The 18824-nt window shown below is 37.1% G+C and overlaps 1 protein-coding gene across 2 annotated transcripts in view; it reads left to right on the forward strand.

Moving 5' to 3' along the window:
• Positions 1-18824, forward strand: part of RNF13 (ring finger protein 13) — a 167319-nt gene that overhangs the window by 30361 nt on the left and 118134 nt on the right. For both annotated transcript variants that reach the window (XM_012437070.3, XM_064378793.1), the window contains exons 2-3: positions 8523-8652; positions 13811-13891. In XM_012437070.3, the coding sequence (XP_012292493.2) occupies positions 8539-8652; positions 13811-13891 (195 nt within the window). In that variant the 5' untranslated portion in view covers positions 8523-8538. The remainder of the gene's footprint in view (positions 1-8522; positions 8653-13810; positions 13892-18824) is intronic.

The following is an 18824-nucleotide window of genomic DNA, read 5'->3' on the forward strand; positions in this document are numbered from 1 at the left end:
CAGAAAAAAATAAGTGAGCAGTTAGTTAACTATTTTAGTGGAAAATTTATAATGGCCAGTCAAACATCATTTAATAGTTTATTTTTCCTACAAATGTGATTATGGTCATGTACGTAACATACATAAGGTACTATAAAATTTCCTCCACAATAGTGTTCTCAGCTCACACGCCAACTAAATATAGCAATAACTTCATAGTGTTCCTTAAAAAGCATCAAGACTTCCAGGAATTCTGACAACTAGAACTTCTAACACATACTGTATAGTCCATTTTCATAGTGCTATGAAGAAATACCTGCCTCTGGCCCCTCCCAAATCTCAGTCCTCATATTTCAAAATCAATCATGCCTTGCCAACAGTCCCCAAAGTCTTAATACATCTCAGCATTAACTAAAAGTCCACAGTCCAAAGTCTCATCTCATCAGTCCAAAGCCTCATAGGCTAAGTCCTTTCTGCCTATGAGCCTATAAAATCAAAAGACTGATTTCACAAAAATCAAGAGAGGCTCTTCTGAGCCCTCCAAACTGTTCTAACCTCTACCTGTTACCCAGTTCCAAAGTCACTTCCACCTTTTTTGGTATTTTTTCAGCAGCATTCCCCTCTCCTGATACCTTACTGTATTAGTTCATTTTCATGCTGCTGTTAAAGACATACTTGAAACTGGGCAATTTACAAAAGAAAGAGATTTAATGGACTTACAGTTCCACGTGGCTGGGGAGGCCTCACAATCATGATGGAGGATGAAAGGCACATCTCACATGATAGCAGAAAGGAGAAGAGAGTTTGCAGGGAAACTCCCCTTTATAAACCTATCAGGTCTCATGAGACTTATTCACTATCAGGAGACTAGCATGGGAAAGACCCGCCCCATGAATCAGTTACCTCTCACCAGGTTTCTCCCACAACACCTGGGAATTCAAGATGAGATTTGGGTGGGGACACAGCCAAACCCATATCAGCCATAGTACTATCATCATATCTAAGGATTTTTTTTTAAGATCTCTAATATCTGGGCCATATTTACATTGTCTCCATCATTTACAAAATGTCTTTTTATTGTTGGTTTAATGGAACTATCTATTGCATTTGTCTTTGATATTTCTCATCTCTTTTGATGTACAACAGTTTCACGCCATTTCCTCATTCTGTCCTCTTATGCTGTCTTTGTTTATTTGAATTTGTAGAAATTGAAGCATTGCCCTCAACCAAGACACCCATCTGGTGGTATCTTATTTATTTCTTATCCATTCCAGACAATCCTGTAAGCTTGAAGTTAGAGCTAAATGTTTGTTAGAATTGATTTAAAATAGTTTTGCAAGAATACATCTTAAGTCTTATAGTACAGACTGAATAGAAAGTAAAATTGGAATTTGCCAGTTGGAAAAATCTTTAGAGTCAGGAAGCTGATTTCAGATAAAATGTCTGTTAATAACTACTAGAATTATGTCAAATAGTAGGCCAAATTAGATGTGATCAAAGATGGTGGTGGTGGACACATCTCTAGAAGCCTCTATGGTAGTTCTTAAGGGTTTCTTGTATATTCTCTACTTTCAACTTTCTCCTTTTGAAGAAATGTCTTTTTTTTTATTATTATTATAGGCATACTCAAAATGAATACAAAGTTGTGTTCTATCTTTGGTAATATGAGCTGAGGGAGGAGGGGCACAAGGAGGAGGAAAAAGATAAAGGGAAGGAGTAAAAGAGGTAGATGTTTGTCATCAGCAAGATTCTACTAAATTTTTTTTTCTATGTGTTCTCTGCTTCCAAAAATGGTTCTAAAAAAATTGGTTCTAAAATATCCTCAAGATGGATGTATTCTATTTGTTGGGGGATAAGAGTCTCAACAAACAATACTTTATTGTATTGTTTGATCAGTTTAATACTTAGTAAGTGATCAGTATTGGTTGTAGTCTGTGCAGACTCCAACAGTTGAATAAGTTCAAGGATGAGAGACCAGTAAGAATTGTTATGGGGAAGAAAGGTACCACACTCACTGTCTACCAGCATGGTCAGGGGTTCTGATTGACATCCAGACTCTCAATAACTGATGGGCTATTACCTGATTCCAGGTCCACTAGCTTGGTTGGAAGTAAGAGGATAGAGACTAGGAGCACAACATGTAAGCATAAAATGCATCTTTATTGGGAAGCCTTACATTCATTTAGATAAAGCTTTTATACTCACCAAAGAGGGTACTGGATTGTAACCAGTGAGATAAATATGTGGATGTGTGTCACCTCAGCATACTAAAGTGTCATACATGAAAGGGACACTTCTTTTAATAGTCTGTTACTAGCTCCAGCTTCCCTCAAGTGTCATGCTTGCTTTCAAGAAACACACACTGCAGGGAATCAGAGACTTTTTTTGTTTATGTTTTTGTAATAAGCTTTTATAGTTAATATACAGTCTTTTCAGTTTAAATACTTTTCACCAATAAGGAGTCATTTTTACCATAAATAATATTGACTAGTAATACAGCTGACAGCCTGCATTTATTTTAATCGAGTTTATTAAGTGCTAGGAGATGCATCAAAGAATTTAAGTTTGCTAACCTTTCTCCTTAGGCAGCTTCCTGGAAAAGGGAAGATTTAAATGAAAACAAAACCCAGCAGCAACAACGAAATCCATGTGCTTATTTGAGAACATGTTAATAACTGTGGATCTTTTTCACAGAAACTACATATACTTAAATGTACACAAAATTTTGCAATTTCATAGGATTTGTAGTTTTCCCTCAAATTCTCTTTTGAAGATAGAAGGGAATGTATTTTAGTTCCTGAGTAACATGTGAATGAAGATACAATGCCAGCAAGGTGTTTGCTGGAAACAGTGAGTTGATCAGAGCACGGGTGAGTGGTAGAGTATAGGGAAATAAAATTGTTTACATTGGGCAGATTCTTTTTTTATATTTTTTTGAAACGGAGTCTTGCTCTGTTGCCCCAGCTGGAGTGCAATGGCATGATCTTGGCTCACTGTAACCTCTGCCTCCTGGGTTCAAGCAGTTCCCATGCCTCAGCCTCCCAAGTAGCTGGGATTGTAAGCACCTGCCACTATGCCTGGCTAATTTTTGTATTTTCAGTAGAGACAGGGTTTCCCCATGTTGGCCAGGCTGGTCTGGAACTCCTGACCTCAGGTGATCCACTTGCCTTGGCCTCCCGAAGTGTTAGGATTACAAGCATGAGCCACTGTGCTCGACCTGGGCAAATGCTTAAATGTGAAAATTTTAGACCTTCTTGCGCCTTGGGAATCATCAGTAGATAGGAATAACTGAAGTGATCATTCTCCAACATTTACTTCTGTTGGCCAATGCCTTACTTCCCCCTACATTCATTTTAAAGTTCTTTTCTCTGCCTTTGAAACTTGAATATTCCTCAGAGTTTTTTTTAGTATTCTTCTTTTTTTGATTTTCACTTTTACATTAAGATCACTTCAGTTATTCCTATCTACTGATGATTCCTAAGTCTCTTTTTGCCTTGTGTGTGGAGCTCTAGATGTTTATTTATTATTGCCTATGCACATGTTCACCAGACTGTTCCCCAAATATTCAGTTTTAAAATTTTCGAATTGTACTTACCCTCTCACTGTGGTCTTCCTTCCATATTTCCTGTTTCATCTGTTGGCATCCCTGTCCAAAGTCCTTTCTTTTTATATTCCATTGCTATGTTAAGCCCTTCTGTGCATAATTGTATTTATTCTACAAAGTTGTCTTATAGGTCCTACTGATCCTTCTTTTAGAAATAAAGCAATTTGTGTAGTTTAAACATTTACCGCCAAATTACACTGTTAGTATGGGACAGTGCTGGGACATAAACCCAGATCTATAGATTCTTTATTTTTTACTGCAGTTTTTTTTTTTTTTTTTTTTTTTTTTTTTTTTTTTTTTGAGACGGCGTTTCGCTCGTTACCCAGGCTGGAGTGCAATGGCGCGATCTCGGCTCACCGCAACCTCCGCCTCCTGGGTTCAGGCAATTCTCCTGCCTCAGCCTCCTGAGTAGCTGGGATTACAGGCACGCGCCACCATGCCCAGCTAATTTTTTGTATTAGTAGAGACGGGGTTTCACCATGTTGACCAGGATGGTCTCGATCTCTTGACCTCGTGATCCACCCGCCTCGGCCTCCCAAAGTGCTGGGATTACAGGCTTGAGCCACCGCGCCCGGCCTTACTGCAGTTATTATAATGCCAGCCACTTCTGTGACTTTAATCTAAAAAATATTAAGGGTGTACCTATAGGTGTAATTAAAATAATATTTATTGCAGAGTTTTTCTAAAAAAAAAAAATGAGATCTCCAACAGTAGGAATTCCTATTCAGCCCATTAAAGAATATTCATAAGGAATACCATGTGGCCAGTGTACATCATATTTTTGACCAGTAATTTTTTATTTTGTATAAACAAATCACATATAGAAACCCAGTGTGAGAAATAGATTAAGAAAAAATAGTGCTTGACCACATGTTTTCACTCATAAGTGGGTTTTGAACAATGAGAACACATAGACACAGGGAGGGGAACATCACACACTGGGGCCTGTCGGGGAGTGGGGGGCTAGGGGAGGGATAGCAGGGAGTCGGGGGCTAGGGGAGTGATAGCAGGGGGTGGGGGGCTAGGAGAGGGATAGCAGAGAGTCAGGGGCTAGGGGAGGGATAGCAGGGGGTGGAGGGCTAGGGGAGGGATAGCAGGGAGTCAGGGGCTAGGGGAGGGATAGCAGGGGGTGGGCGGCTAGGAGAGGGATAGCAGGGAGTCAGGGGCTAGGGGAGGGGATAGCAGGGGGTGGAGGGCTAGGGGAGGGATAGCAGGGAGTCGGGGGCTAGGGGAGGGATAGCAGGGGGTGGAGGGCTAGGGGAGGGATAGCAGGGAGTCGGGGGCTAGGGGAGGGATAGCAAGGGGTGGGGGTTTAGGGGAGGGATAGCATTAGGAGAAATACCTAATGTAGATGACGGGGTGATGGATGCAGCAAACCACCATGGCACGTGTATACCTATGTAACAAACCTGCGCATACTGCACATGTACCCCAGAACTTATAGTAACAAAAAAAAAAGAAAGAAGAAAAAATGTGCTTGAAAGGGAGGGAATCTCCAGAGTATTTCATGGACAGGTATCTGCGATGGTTTTTGAGGAGAATTAGGAAAATATTCATAGTACCATAAGTGAAAAAAATACAATTAGTAAAACAATATGCATAGTGTGCCCCCAATTTTGAATGTGCAGTTGGCTAAAAATGTATTTGAATGCACAGTTGGCTCTCCGTTTCCATGGGTTCTACATCCATGGATTCAATCAACTACAGAGTGAAAATATTTGGGGAAATAAATCATCTGTAATGAACATATACAGACTATTTTTCTTGTCATTATTCTTGAAACAATACAGCATAACCACTACTTACATAGCATTTACATTGTGTTAGATATTATAAGCAATCAAGAGATGTTTTAAAGTATTTGGGAGGATGTGTGTAGGTTATATGCAAATACTACATCATTTTACATAAGGAACTTGAGCATCCTCAGATTCTGGTATCCGCAGGGAGTCCTGGAACCAAACCCCGTGGATACCAAGGGACAACTCTATACATTGCTAAAAGACTGGAAAGTTATACATCAAAGTATGAACACTAGTTATTCCTAAATTTGAGGATTATTTATAATGTTCATTTTCCCCACATTTTCTACAAGGAACAAGAATTAGTTTTGTAAATAGTATAAAGCAAAACTCTTGAACATTATTTAAAAAGGTAATAAATGCAAAACACCCCTCAAAACATACCACATATCATTGAATACACATAGTATGCACACATACACTCTCATATACAAAGTACAAGAAAACTAGTGACTGTTGCTCCATGAACATTGGCTTTTGAAGCTCTAGAATACCTGTGTAGGTAAGGGGCTGTACTCTACTCTTTGAACATCAACCTTGGATGGATATTGATGCTGTTTTCAGTAGGGCTTTAGAATGTGGACTTTGGAAACTGTTGGGTTTGAATCCTAGCTCTGCTATTATTTATTGTTTTATCTTGGGCAAGTCGCTTAACAGTTCCTAAGTTTTCTCCATTTGTGAAATTATATGTACCATATAGGGAGGTTAGGATTAAATTAGTTAACTCGATAACATGCTTACATGTCACAGCAAGCCTGGCGCTTATTAAGTGATTGATATTAGTTGTTTTGGTTATTTTTCCTGTCTTTTATTTTCCCTCTAAACTCTGTCTCCCTTTTCCTTCCCCAAAGTTAGCTGGAAATTCCAGAACTTTAGGTGGAAAGTCAAGGTTTTTTTTTGTTTTTTTTTTGAGACAGAGTCTTGCTCCGTTGCCAGGTGCCAGGCTGGAGTGCAGTGGCGCGATCTCGGCTCACTGCAACCTCCATCTCCCAGGTTCAAGCAATTCTCCTGCCTCAGCCTCCTGAGTAGCTGGGACTACAGGCATGCGCCCAGCTAATTTTTGTATTTTTAGTAGAGATGGGATTTCACCATGTTGGCCAGGATGGTCTCGATCTCTTGACCTCATGATCTGCCTACCTTGGCTTCCCAAAGAAAGTCAAGTTTTTATTCAGATTCAGTTTCCCAAAGAGGTCATTGGTCAGTATGGTGCATACTTCTTCCCACTAAAATTTAATAGCAAATATATCTGATTTTGTAAAGATTTGTATGTTTTTATGGTAGGATTTCTAACCAGCAATTGTCCACCATCAGTGATTCACTAGGAGTATTTACAAGACTCAGCACATGGTTGTACTTATGGCTGTGATTTGTTACAGCAAAAGGATACAAAACAAAATCAGTGAGGGGAAAAGGCACATGAGGTAAAGTCCAGAGTAAATCAGTGTATTCTTCTAAGGGTCTTTTCCCAGTGGAGTTACACAGGAGGTATTTAATTCCTCCAGCGAGTTGTGACAACACATGTAAAATATCTACGAGGGAAGCTTATTAGAGACTCCGTGCCCAGAGTTTATATTAGGAATTGTTCATATAGACACTCTCTGCCTAGCATGTACAAAATTCTAGGTACCCAGAAGGAAAACAGGTATTCAACACAAACCACCTTGTTTGTAAAGTGTAGGCACACTGAGCTGTCCTTACTAGGAAATGGTGGAAACTGTACTGAAATCTAAATTTCTAGATGTCAGCCAGGAGCCAGCCTTGCAAGCAGACCTTTCTATGGATAGCAATCTCAAGCCTGCTATCTTAAACTCTTTTCTATAATATTATGAAATCTATTTTATTTAAGAAATGAATGGCAACAAATCTAGACATTTTAAGAAAAGCTTTATTGAGATACAATTCTCACACTATAAAATTCAACCAATTAAAGTTTACAGTACAGTGATTTTTAGCATATTTATAGAGTTGTGCAACGATCACCACAGTCTGATTTTAGAACATTTTCATCATCTCTCCCCCAATAACCTTACTCCTTAGCGTCATTCCTCATTCCCACCTTTCCCCTCCCTCCGGCTTTTCCCCCACGCCCTGCCAATCCCTAGGCAACCACTAATTTACTTTCTGTCATTAAGGGACAAATCTATTCTTTTAACATGTTGTCATTTTAATTTTTATCTCTGATATTAATGGCTTTGTAAATGATAACTTAAAATTTATTTACAGGTATTTTACTTCCAGTGTCTTAGTCAAAGATTTCAGAGTTTGAGTCTGTATGACAGTTTCTACATCTAGAGCACTTATCCATACTAACCATCATCAAAATGAATATTACATGAGTGTGGGATATTTAATGAAATAATTCATTATAAAAGCCGTTGTTTTTGTAATGTTTGTTCTTACTTGTTTAAAAGTACGTAATACAGTTGATTGAGGCTTACCAATAAGAATTTTTATATTTATGGGTCGACATTTAGTCTTTTCATGGTATCTTTTTGCTAAAATAGAGAAATATTCACTATTCATAGTGAATAGGGTGAAGTTGGGAGAGGTAGTTACACTGTTGCCATTCAGATGTAGAGAGAGAAAAAAAGTGTAGATTGTTAGGAGGTAATGAACAAAAAGTATTCCTTTATAATAAGTGGCTGTTAATTTTTTGATATTCTCAGTTGTGGGTACAATATACAATAGCAAGTGAAAAGCAAACTTACATGTGAATTTATTTATATTGAACAAGAAGCTAAAAATTTATTGTAGAAAATTTTCTATTTTAAAACAAAGGTACTAGTGTGTGTTTTTTTAACCATTATTTTGGTTGAAATCTGGTTTCTCTGACAATTGAGTTAGTAAGACAAGCTGTACTGCAAACTAAGCACTATGGGAGGATGTTTGTTTTGTGATTCAAACACAGAACTTTGTCACCGTGAGTTATATAGGTATTGACTAAACGTGGGTGTTTACCTAAATGTCCAAATCTGTGTAAGTTCTTATGCTTTTGAAATTACAGCTTTAATTTTAATATTAATACATGTTTGTAATTAAAAGGGATATTTTTGGACATTGGGAATTAATATATCAAATGATCTGATCCCTGGGACAAAGCACCAGCTCTCACTGTTACTTACATCCTTGTCTTCCAGGTGATTTTACAGCGAGATGCTGCTCTCCATAGGGATGCTCATGCTGTCAGCCACACAAGTCTACACCATCTTGACTGTCCAGCTCTTTGCATTCTTAAACCTACTGCCTGTAGAAGCAGACATTTTAGCAGTAAGTACAGTAAAATTTATTCATGTCTAGAAACATCCTTTAAAGAAAAGCTTTAAAAAAAGCCCTGTGTAATCCCAGCTACTCAGGAGGTTGAGGCAGGAGAATTGCCTGAACCCAGGAGGCAGAGGTTGCGGTGAGCCGAGATCGGGCCATTGCACTCCAGCCTGGGTAACAAGAGCGAAGCTCTGTCTCAAAAAAAAAAAAGAAAAAAAGGCCCTGAATGATAGAATCTGATGACATTTTAATCTAAAAACATACCCTAACACTTACATACAGTTACAGTTACTTGACATTGGGGTACCTTATTCTTTTTTTTTTTTTGAGATGGAGTTTCATTCTTGTTGCCCAGGCTGGAGTGCAGTGGCACGGTCCTGGCTCACTGCAATCTCTGCCTCCTGGGTTTAAGCAGTTCTCCTGCCTCAGCCTCCTGAGTAGCTGGGATTACAGGCTTGTGCCACCATGCCTGACTAATTTTTTTGCATTTTTAGTAGAGACAGTGTTTTACCATGCTGGCCAGGCTGGCCTCAAACTCCTGACCTCAGGTGATCCACCCGTCTCGTGGGATTACAGGTGTGTGCCACCACGCCTGACTAAGTTTTTTGTATTTTTAGTAGAGATGGGATTTTACCATATTGGCCAGGCTGGTCTTGAACTCCTGGCCTCAGGTGATCTATCTGCCTGCCTCGGCCTCCCAAAGTGCTGGGATTACAGGTGTGAGCCATCACGCCTGGCCCCTTGTTCATTTTTTATTGCTTCATATTTAATGTAAGATCTCATGAACAATCAGTACCTGATAAATGATGTTGCTCATGAGGGTGTGTGTGCACGTGTGGATACTTGTGCACACATACCTACCTGCTATGTACTTAGGAAGACTTTTACTGTTTTTCCTGGTACCTAGTATATATCTTAATGACTATAAGATCTCAGTAGTATCTCAGTATTTAAGAAATTCTACAAGATGCCTATAGAAAATTTCAATGCAAGATTATCACTAATGAGTCAGAAGAGAAGCACAGTGGTCCTGTCTTTGATGATGGATAGAAACGTTTTTAGAGAAGAAGATTGCTGCTCAAAACCTTAGTTAGCCTCTCTTAACTACCGTGTTACTGTCCTCCACAGTGGGGAGTATACAGATGGTCTCCAGCTTAAGATGGGTTGACTAGTGACTTTTCAACTTTATGATGATGTAAAAGTGGTATGCATTCAGTATGCTCCTCGACTTATGATGAGATTATGGTCCGACAGCCCCATCATAAATTGAAAATATCTTAAGTAGAATTTGACTTATGAAACATGTTGACAGATATTTTTAATTTTGATGGGTTTATCCAGATGTAGCCCCATTGTAAGTTGAGGAGCATCTATACATGTTTTTTATTTCTCTTTTTCTGTGAAGGTAGAAAAAGAGCATACATGCCTATACTCTAGGTCTGTGTTAAGGATTTGGTTTTCCTTTCTGGGTGCCACTGAATTGCTTAATGATATCAGGTGAGAAATAAAAGAGCCAGAATTGTTGCTGACCAAAGCTTGATATGGTCCCTCTCTGTGTTTCTGCACGTTGCAGCAATTCTGCAAGATTCTGAGATCATTGTAGAACTTGGGAGAGCCAGGTTGGTTTCCATACTATAGCTTTTGAAGGCAAACGATTTTAGTAATCCATATGAGATTTCTCACCCCCTGTTGTCCTCTGTAGTAGGGAACTGGTTGATTAGGTTGTTTTTGGGAATAGTCTTGCTCTTTTTGAGGTAGAGTGGAAATAGAACCTTTAAAGACTGAGTCCATTGCTATTCAAATCTCTCTTCTAAATTGGTCATAAAGTCCTCATAATATTCTTGGCATGACTTTTGAAATTAGTTAGAGGATTTATGGACTGATCAGGGAATGAAGTTCTCTTTGTCTCCTTTCTCTCCTTTGATTTCTTCTATTTTGTGTCTCTCTTTTTCCCTCTCTGTTGTTTTTAATGCCTGTCCATTGGACTTTTGCCTTCTTTCTTTCTTTTATACCTGAGGTGGATTGCTGTTTTATGGTCCAGCTGCCTGATGGGTTAAATGATTTTCAGTGTTGTGCTCTGGGAACTTAAGGAGATATATGACCTTGATCAAATTATTCAGCTGCTATAAGTGCCACAGTTTCTTTATTTATATAAACTGGAGTGTTGTGGAGATGATTAAATAAGATAAACTGCTTAGAATAGTATCTGACACATAGCAAATGTTTTATATATGGTTTTAATCTTCATTATAATTATCATTCTGATTATACTTCACTCAGCCCTTTGAGAAGATATAAAACTGTCTGAGCTGTATTTTTTTTTTTAAAGTGAACATGATTGCTAGTGATCTTTATTTTTAAATGTAGAGACAAAACAAAATGTTAGGTATAGAAGAATAGTCAATCCTTTTTGCCAGCAGTGTTCCCTGTGCTTTACGCAGGTATTGTGGAAGGTATGTTGATGTCCTCTAGTGAAGGAACTGTAGACCCAGCCTACTACAGATTTTTAAACAGTGAACATGCTTTAATTTTGTAAGCATCACGCCTCTCCCTCCTTGTACCAAAAACATAAAGCACCTTTGTTAGTCTTGTTCACTGTAGGAACATTTTTGTTTTAAATAGTATGGTTTTAAGAGGCAATATGAGACAATCTATTTTGCTTTAAGGAAAGTCAAAGCAGTTTCAAAAAGGGTTTCACTCAGTAACAAAACTTATTCTATATCTCAATGTTATAATTACTGTAGTTCAGACTACATATTTTATTTCTATAATTTTAGCCATAATAGTGAAACTCTTCAGTAATAGAAAGAGATAAATAAAATACTGTAGTATAGTTGTAGATTTTCCATTTCCTAATTTCAAAAGTACATTAAAAAGTACTGTTTACGGCTGGGTGTGGTGTCTCACACCTGTAATCCCAGCACTTTGGGAGGCCAAGGCAGGCAGATCATGAGATCAGGAGATCGAAACCATCCTGGCTAACACGGTGAAACCGTGTCTGTGCTAAAAATACAAAAAATTAGCCAGGCATGGTGGCATGCACCTGTAGTTCCAGCTACTTGGGAGGCTGAGGCAGGAGAATTGCTAGAACCCAGGAGGCAGAGGTTGCAGTGAGTCAAGATTGCACTATTGCAGTCCAGCCTGGGTGACAGAGTGAGACTCCCATCTCAAAAAAAAAATACTGCTTACCCACATTTGTATTTGTCCTTGGTCTACTTCCATTGATCTAGAGAAGTTAAATCAATTAAACTAAGGTGTTTTAATTAAGAGATTAAATGATAGATTGTGATAATGGGTTTAAAAGCATTTTGTGACTAACTTTGTAAACTATGGGGTACTCTGCAAATATGAATTATTGTTACAGTGAGAAATCACACTGAAGCAATTACCACATATACTTGGTGACTCCAAGTACACTACTAGGATGATTATCCCAGCAGTAACAGAATGAATAGATTTAGTGACTGCATTTAGATGCTTGAATCACAGTTTCCTGAGCTAATTACAAACACAGTGAGAAGCAAAGATATAAGATGTATGTGGTAAGACAGTCAAGATAGGGTTCCAGTGGGATACAAGAACCACACTAGCTGAATCCTGGGTTACCTGTTGTAGTTTGTCCGGTCTTCCTGTACACTGCATCAACTTTCCCTGCTGACAGTGTGGTTCAGTTACCATAACCTGAGTTGATGGTGAGCCAAGGGGACTTGATAGATGGAAGGTGTCTAGATCCAACACTTGCTTGCTCTACTGGAGAGATGCAAGGCAGCTGGCCACAGCTATAATTTGCTGTTAAACTGTGGAATTGCTTATCTGCATGCCTCTGGCAGATGATACAAGAGACCAAAATAGGGCTCACCAATGAATATTTGATTCAGGGATGACATAGCTAGCAATCTGGATGTGTGACCTAATCCATGCTTTGTGAGTACTTAAGGTTTACTTGATCCTTCCATCCTTTCTTATCTATATATAACACTCCTGTTCCTTTTTCTCTATCTTCAAACCATCCTTTGTATCTATATGCAAAACAAATATGTTCTGTTTTTTTCTATTTATGTCTTACAGATTATGAACAACTACCTTAATTTCTAGTACATCATAATTTTCACTGTGTTTCCAAAGTTACTTGTTTACAATCTATGCTGAGTTTCATCCATGTCTCTTGCTTCTCTTGCTCTCTGTATAGCAAATTGAACATTATTAAATGCTACAGCAAACTCATCTCACAATTATTATCATAACTGTTATCCTCTAAAAGCACAAACAAAGAACCTTTGTTTGTAATGTTTTGGTAGAGGACTGATAAATATTGTAGCATTGGAATCTATATCTGTGTGGAAGGGGAAAAGTTGTTAAAGAGTTTGAATACCTTCAACTTTTCCGTATATGTATTTAATTTAATTTGGTCTTTTCAGTGTTCAACCCTGGATAAAAATGTCCAGCTTATACAAAATTGATGTGCTTTAAAAATATGGTATGATGTTGCTTCTTTCCAAAAAGAAAGTCGTTTTTCATAGCTAGAGCCAGAAATCCTGTAAATTTCTTCTAGTAAATCAGACCCTTATAATATAGAGAAAATAAAATGGAACACTCTTCCTGGAAGATGATCTGTCTGGAAAATTCCTTGCTAGGAAATTGTCTATGGGAAAAACTCAGAAAACAGTAGGCTGAATTAGTGTTGCTGCTCAATAATACTATTTGAAATGAGAATCCAATTTAAGCAGTTGTATATGTTGTAAATTGTACATATTCCTTCTACTTTAGTGGATGTATGTTTACAAATTTGATTTTATTTTGATAAGCTGTGATAGTAATCAGAATTGTCAAAATAATATGCATAATTTAATAAATCTTTTTTTTTTTTTTTTTTTTTTTTGTGCGACAGAGTCTCATTCTGTCACCCAGGCTGGAGTGCAGTGGCGCTCTCTCAGCTCACTGCAACCTCCACCTCCTGGGTTGAAGCAATTCTCCTGCCTCAGCCTCCCGAGTAGCTGAAACTACAGGTGTCCACATCCAGCTATTTCTTTTTATTTATTTATTTATTTATTTATTTATTTACTAGAGATGGGTTTTCACCATGTTGGCCAGGCTGGACAAATCTTTGTTTTTAATGTCATGTATAAATTGGTCTTAACTTGAGTATTTTTAATTTTATTTTTAGTATAACTTTGAAAATGCATCTCAGACATTTGATGACCTCCCTGCAAGATTTGGTTATAGACTTCCAGCTGAAGGTTTAAAGGTAAGACAATTGGTAATACATTGTAATGACACAAGGTATTTAATAAGGTGATTTTTATTGTTTATTATTTAAAGAATGAAAACATTTCTTACTATTTATTATAAAACCATATCTAATCATTTGTAAAGGGTCAGATTATTCAAAAGGTATCAGAAAGAAAGTGAAAATTACCTAGGATTGCGTTATTCTGAAATAGCTGTGGTTAATATTTTGGTATATCATATTTCAGACCTTTTTTTAGGATACGTGCTGTGTGTGTTTGTAGATGTATGTAGATGTAAATGTATTACACATTTACATATATGAGTAAATGCTTTCATATGCAGTGAATCTATATTTAACACTAATAGAAACATGCTATTTGGTTACCTACCTTTTTCTCTTAATTGTATGTCTTGATCTTTTTTTTCATGCTGATAGGTAAGGATTTATATTATTATTTGTAACAGCTTCATGGTTTTGCAATATCATGAAATAGTATGGATTTTGAACGTTTGTTTAGTTTTTCATAGTGGATATTTAGGTTGTCAAGTTTTTACTATTACAGTGCTGTAATGTCTTTGTCTTTGTGTATTCATCCATTTATCGCCACAGGATACATTTCCAAATGTAGAATTGCTTTATGGCATGAATGTTTAAAATTTTGTTCTATATTTACAGTATTTCCTCCAAAAAAGTTTGGAACAATTTCACATTTTATCAGTAGTTGTCTGAGACTGTCCTTTTCCCCATACCCTTTTAAGTACTAGATATTCTTGAACTTCTACTAATTTGATTTTTAAAATCTAATGAACTTAAACATATTTTGTGTGTGTGTGTGTGTGTGAGAGAGAGAGAAAGAATGGACTATTAATGCTCTTTGCCCATTTTGAAATTAAAGTGTCTTTATGATTTGTAAGAGTTCTTTATATATTGGAAGAATCAATTTATTGTTTGCCATATATGCTTCAGATTATCCCTTCCTCAGTTTTTCCTTTATCTTTTAATTTTGTTTAAGGTATCAAAAGTTTTGTTTATGTAGCTAAAAATTCTTATCTTTTTCTTCTACCTCTGGGAGTTAGAAAATCCTTTCCCATTCCAAGATAATATGAGATTTTTGTTATATGAATACATGAAATTGTGTAGATAGATATATATCACAGAATGTTTTCAGTTTATTCTAATTTTCTTAAAATTCCTCTTTTTTTTTTTTTTTTTGAGGTAGGGTTTCACTCTGTTGCCCAGGCTGGAGTGCAGTGGTGCAATCTCGGCTCACTGCACCTCCACCTTCTGGGCTCAGGTGATCCTCTCACCTCAGCTTCCTGAGTAGCTGAGACTAAGCATGCACCACCATGCTTGGCTAGTTTTTGTATTTTTTGTAGAGATGGGGTTTTGCCGTGTTGCCCAGGCTGGTCTTGAACTCCTGAGCTCAAGTGATCTGCCCACCTCAGCCTCCCAAAGTACTGGGATTTCAGGCATGAGCCACTGTGCCCGACCAGAATTTCTTAGTAAGATACCACAAACCCATTAGTCTTAATTAGGATGGCAGACACCTCTGGTAGGGGCATTCAGCTTTTAAGTTATTTTTAAATAATTCACAGCATTGTATGACTATTTCTTGTAAAAATATTTCAACAAAAAAGAAACATACATAAGAAAAAGGGAGCACCTTCTTTTATTCTTTCCTTATATATATAAGGAAATCTATATTTTCTGGCTTTTATTCTGACTGGCTTTTATTCTTTCCTTATATATATAAGGAAATCTATATTTTCTTATATATATAAGGAAAGAATAAAAGCCAGTCACACTTCCCTCTTCAGAGTTAAGTATTAGCAGTGATTTTACAGGCCTTCAGATCCTTTTCTGAACATGTAATGCTTTTCAGTTCTTTTTTGTTCATAAATTTATGAACATGTATATTCGTAAATGGTTATCATTTGTATATATGAAAAGTTTTTTAATTCTTATAATGTAATTCACTCTAGCTAGTTTTACCCAGAAAGGGATTTATAAAGGGATAAAGATGTTCATATTATCACAGCCTGGACAGGTAGTTTCTAAACTGTTTCAGGAATAAAACCCGGAACCCCCTTGCAAGACTGGTTTTATAGATGAGTGCTGCAGCCAATGGACCCTCAAACCACATTATTTTTTCTCTCATCAGTTGTGGATTTACCTCACAACATTTCTATCTCTTCTGCCACCCACGTTAATCAAAGAGATACCCTTTTTCAGACTGTTTTTTATTACATGTCTGCTTCCAAATCCAACACTTGAATTTTTCTGATTGACAGACTCTTGGCCATATAGTTACTGGCTACATATTTTGGTGAAATATCTAGGTATGAGGAAGGCTGGGAAATACAGTTATAGGTTTGTTGTTGTTGTTGTTGTTGTTGTTGTTTGTTTTAACCTACTTTGAAAAGGTGAAATTCATAGTGGGTTCAGAAAATTTGGAGCACCATGAGTGACAGATGTCTACTGCAATAATTACTCTGCAAGGCTGGGCTGGGTGTGGTGGCTCATGCCTGCAGTCCCAGCACTTTGGGAGGCCAAGATAGGTAGATCACTTGAGGTCAAGAGACCAGCTTGAGCAACATGGTAAAACTGTGTCTCTTCCAAAAAATATAAAAATTAGCCAGGCATGGTGGTGCAAGCCTGTGGTCCCAGCTACTTGGGAGGCTGAGGTGGGAGAATTGCTTGAACCCAGAAGGTGAGGTTGTAGTGAGCTGAGATCATGCTTTTGCACTCTAGCCTGGGTGATAGTGTGAGACCCTGTCTCAAAAATAAAAATAAATTAATAATTACTCTGTAGTTTGATTCCCCAATTTCTTCTGCTTTAGAGCTCTTTCCACAGCGGCATCTATAAACCTAGCTTGTTCCTATTAAGCACTGCATGGTATTCTGTAATATGAATGATTGTAGTTTTTAGTAATTTCCTCTTAACAAATATTTTGTTTTGTATTTTTCCAAAGTTGTTACTTCTCTAGGATAGAGGTATGGAAGTAGAATCGATGAAATCAATCGGTATATACATCTAAAATTTTCATAGATACTGCCAGATTACCTTTGCAAAGGCTGTGCTAATTTATTTGCATTAACACTGTAGGAGAATACGTATCTCGATATACCCTTGCCAACACTGGATATTATCAGTCTTTTAAACTCTAGCCAATCTGATGGGCAAAAGTGTTATCTTGTTTTAATTTGCATTTCTCTGATTACTAATGATGAGCTGGCAACCTTTCTTTCATTCTACCATGAGGAGTCAGACTTTTCTTTCTCACTGAAGAGGCTTTCTGCTGAATAAGCTTATTTTAAAGAGCTCCGTTAATTCTTGATAAGCATAATCTTATTGGTGCTCCTCAATTACTATGTTACTATAAATTTGGTTTACATGTAAAAGATATTTTGTCAAATCTGTTTATTCACTGCTTGATCCCCCCCACCCCCTAAAAAAAATGGTGCTAGATATCTGTCTGCTTTTTGAACTGTGACAATATAGGGCAAGAAGAGAAGTGAAATATTCTAACAAAATTATTGGATTATTATGGGTAGCTTTTATAGTTGCATGACTAGTTTTGCCATTGCCCAGAATCAGAATTTAAAATGCCAGCCATACAAAGATTTACATTTGTTTACAAGGACTTGATAATAATGAAGTGAGATTGCTCACTATAGTATAATGTCTGTAAAACCAGTTAAATAAATATGTTAAAAATATGAGTTAATTTAAAAATACAATGTAGTTATTAAGAGACTTAGCTGAAAAATACTTTTTTTTTTTTTTTGAGACAGAATCTTGCTCCATTGCCTAGCCTGGAGTGCAGAGGCATGATCATAGCTCACTGAAACCACCAACTGCTGGGCTCAAGCAATCCTCCCACCTCAGTCTCCTGTGTAGCTAGGACTACAGGATTGTAGCACTGCCGGCTAATTTTTAAATTGTTTTAGAAAAGGAATCTTCCTATGTTTCCCAGGCTGGTTGTGAACACCTGGCTTCAAGCAGTCCACCTGCTTTGGTCTCTTAAAGTGATGGGATTATAGGTGTGAGCTACTGTACCTGGCCAAAATATCTTACTTTTAAACTGCCCAGAGAGTTTAGGTGAGATAGTTTTTGTTGGTCTTGTTTATGTTTTATATTTTGTAGTTTTTATAACATCCCTGGATTCCATCAGAATCATTTATAAGACATCAGATATTTATAGTATATCAGTTGAAATTCTGCATTTGTATTCTATTTATATATGCCCCAATATTAGGTTAATTGTATTTAAAGCCTTTTTCTGTCCTCTCCTGTATTTTAAAAAAGACCATTCAAGTATAAGAAAATGAGAAAGCCAAAGAATTTTGAACTATTTGAGCTTTAATGCAAAAATATAAATCTTCGCATGGATTGAAGTATGGCACATCAGTGTTGTAGAAGTTTTAAAAGAAAGATTTTTTTTTTTTTATCTAGGTAAGTTCTCCAGTGTTTGTAGTTTTATATTTTAATTCACTGTTTAGGAAGTTACCTTTTCCAGACAACCTTTTTAGACCTTGTAATCCTTGAGTACCATTAGTAATTAGTGTACAGTTCATTTCAACAATATTCAGAACCATAAAACTGTTCTTTTTGGAAAACACATTTTATCTTTGAAAAGATAAATAATGTTACTTAGCAGTATAAATATACTTTCCTATGTCCTCAAAAAAGTTAGTAAAGATTACCTTTCCCTTTTCTCCTGCCCCCACTCCATGTTTAGGAGGCCTAGAATTATTTTATTGTATAATGTAAATTATGACTCTATTTTTACTTTTTTCAGATGGATAACCAAGTATTAAAGAATCAATATTGAATAGCTGCTTTGGTTTGGATATGGTTTTTTTGTCCCCACCAAATTGCTTGTTGAAATTTGATCCCCAGTATGGGGGTGTTGGGAGATGGGGCCTAGTGGGTCATAGGGGCAGA

Source organism: Aotus nancymaae, unplaced genomic scaffold (assembly GCF_030222135.1).
Source record: "Aotus nancymaae isolate 86718 unplaced genomic scaffold, 86718_ANA_hifiasm-v0.15.2.pri h1tg000019l, whole genome shotgun sequence".
NCBI lineage: Eukaryota > Metazoa > Chordata > Mammalia > Primates > Aotidae > Aotus > Aotus nancymaae.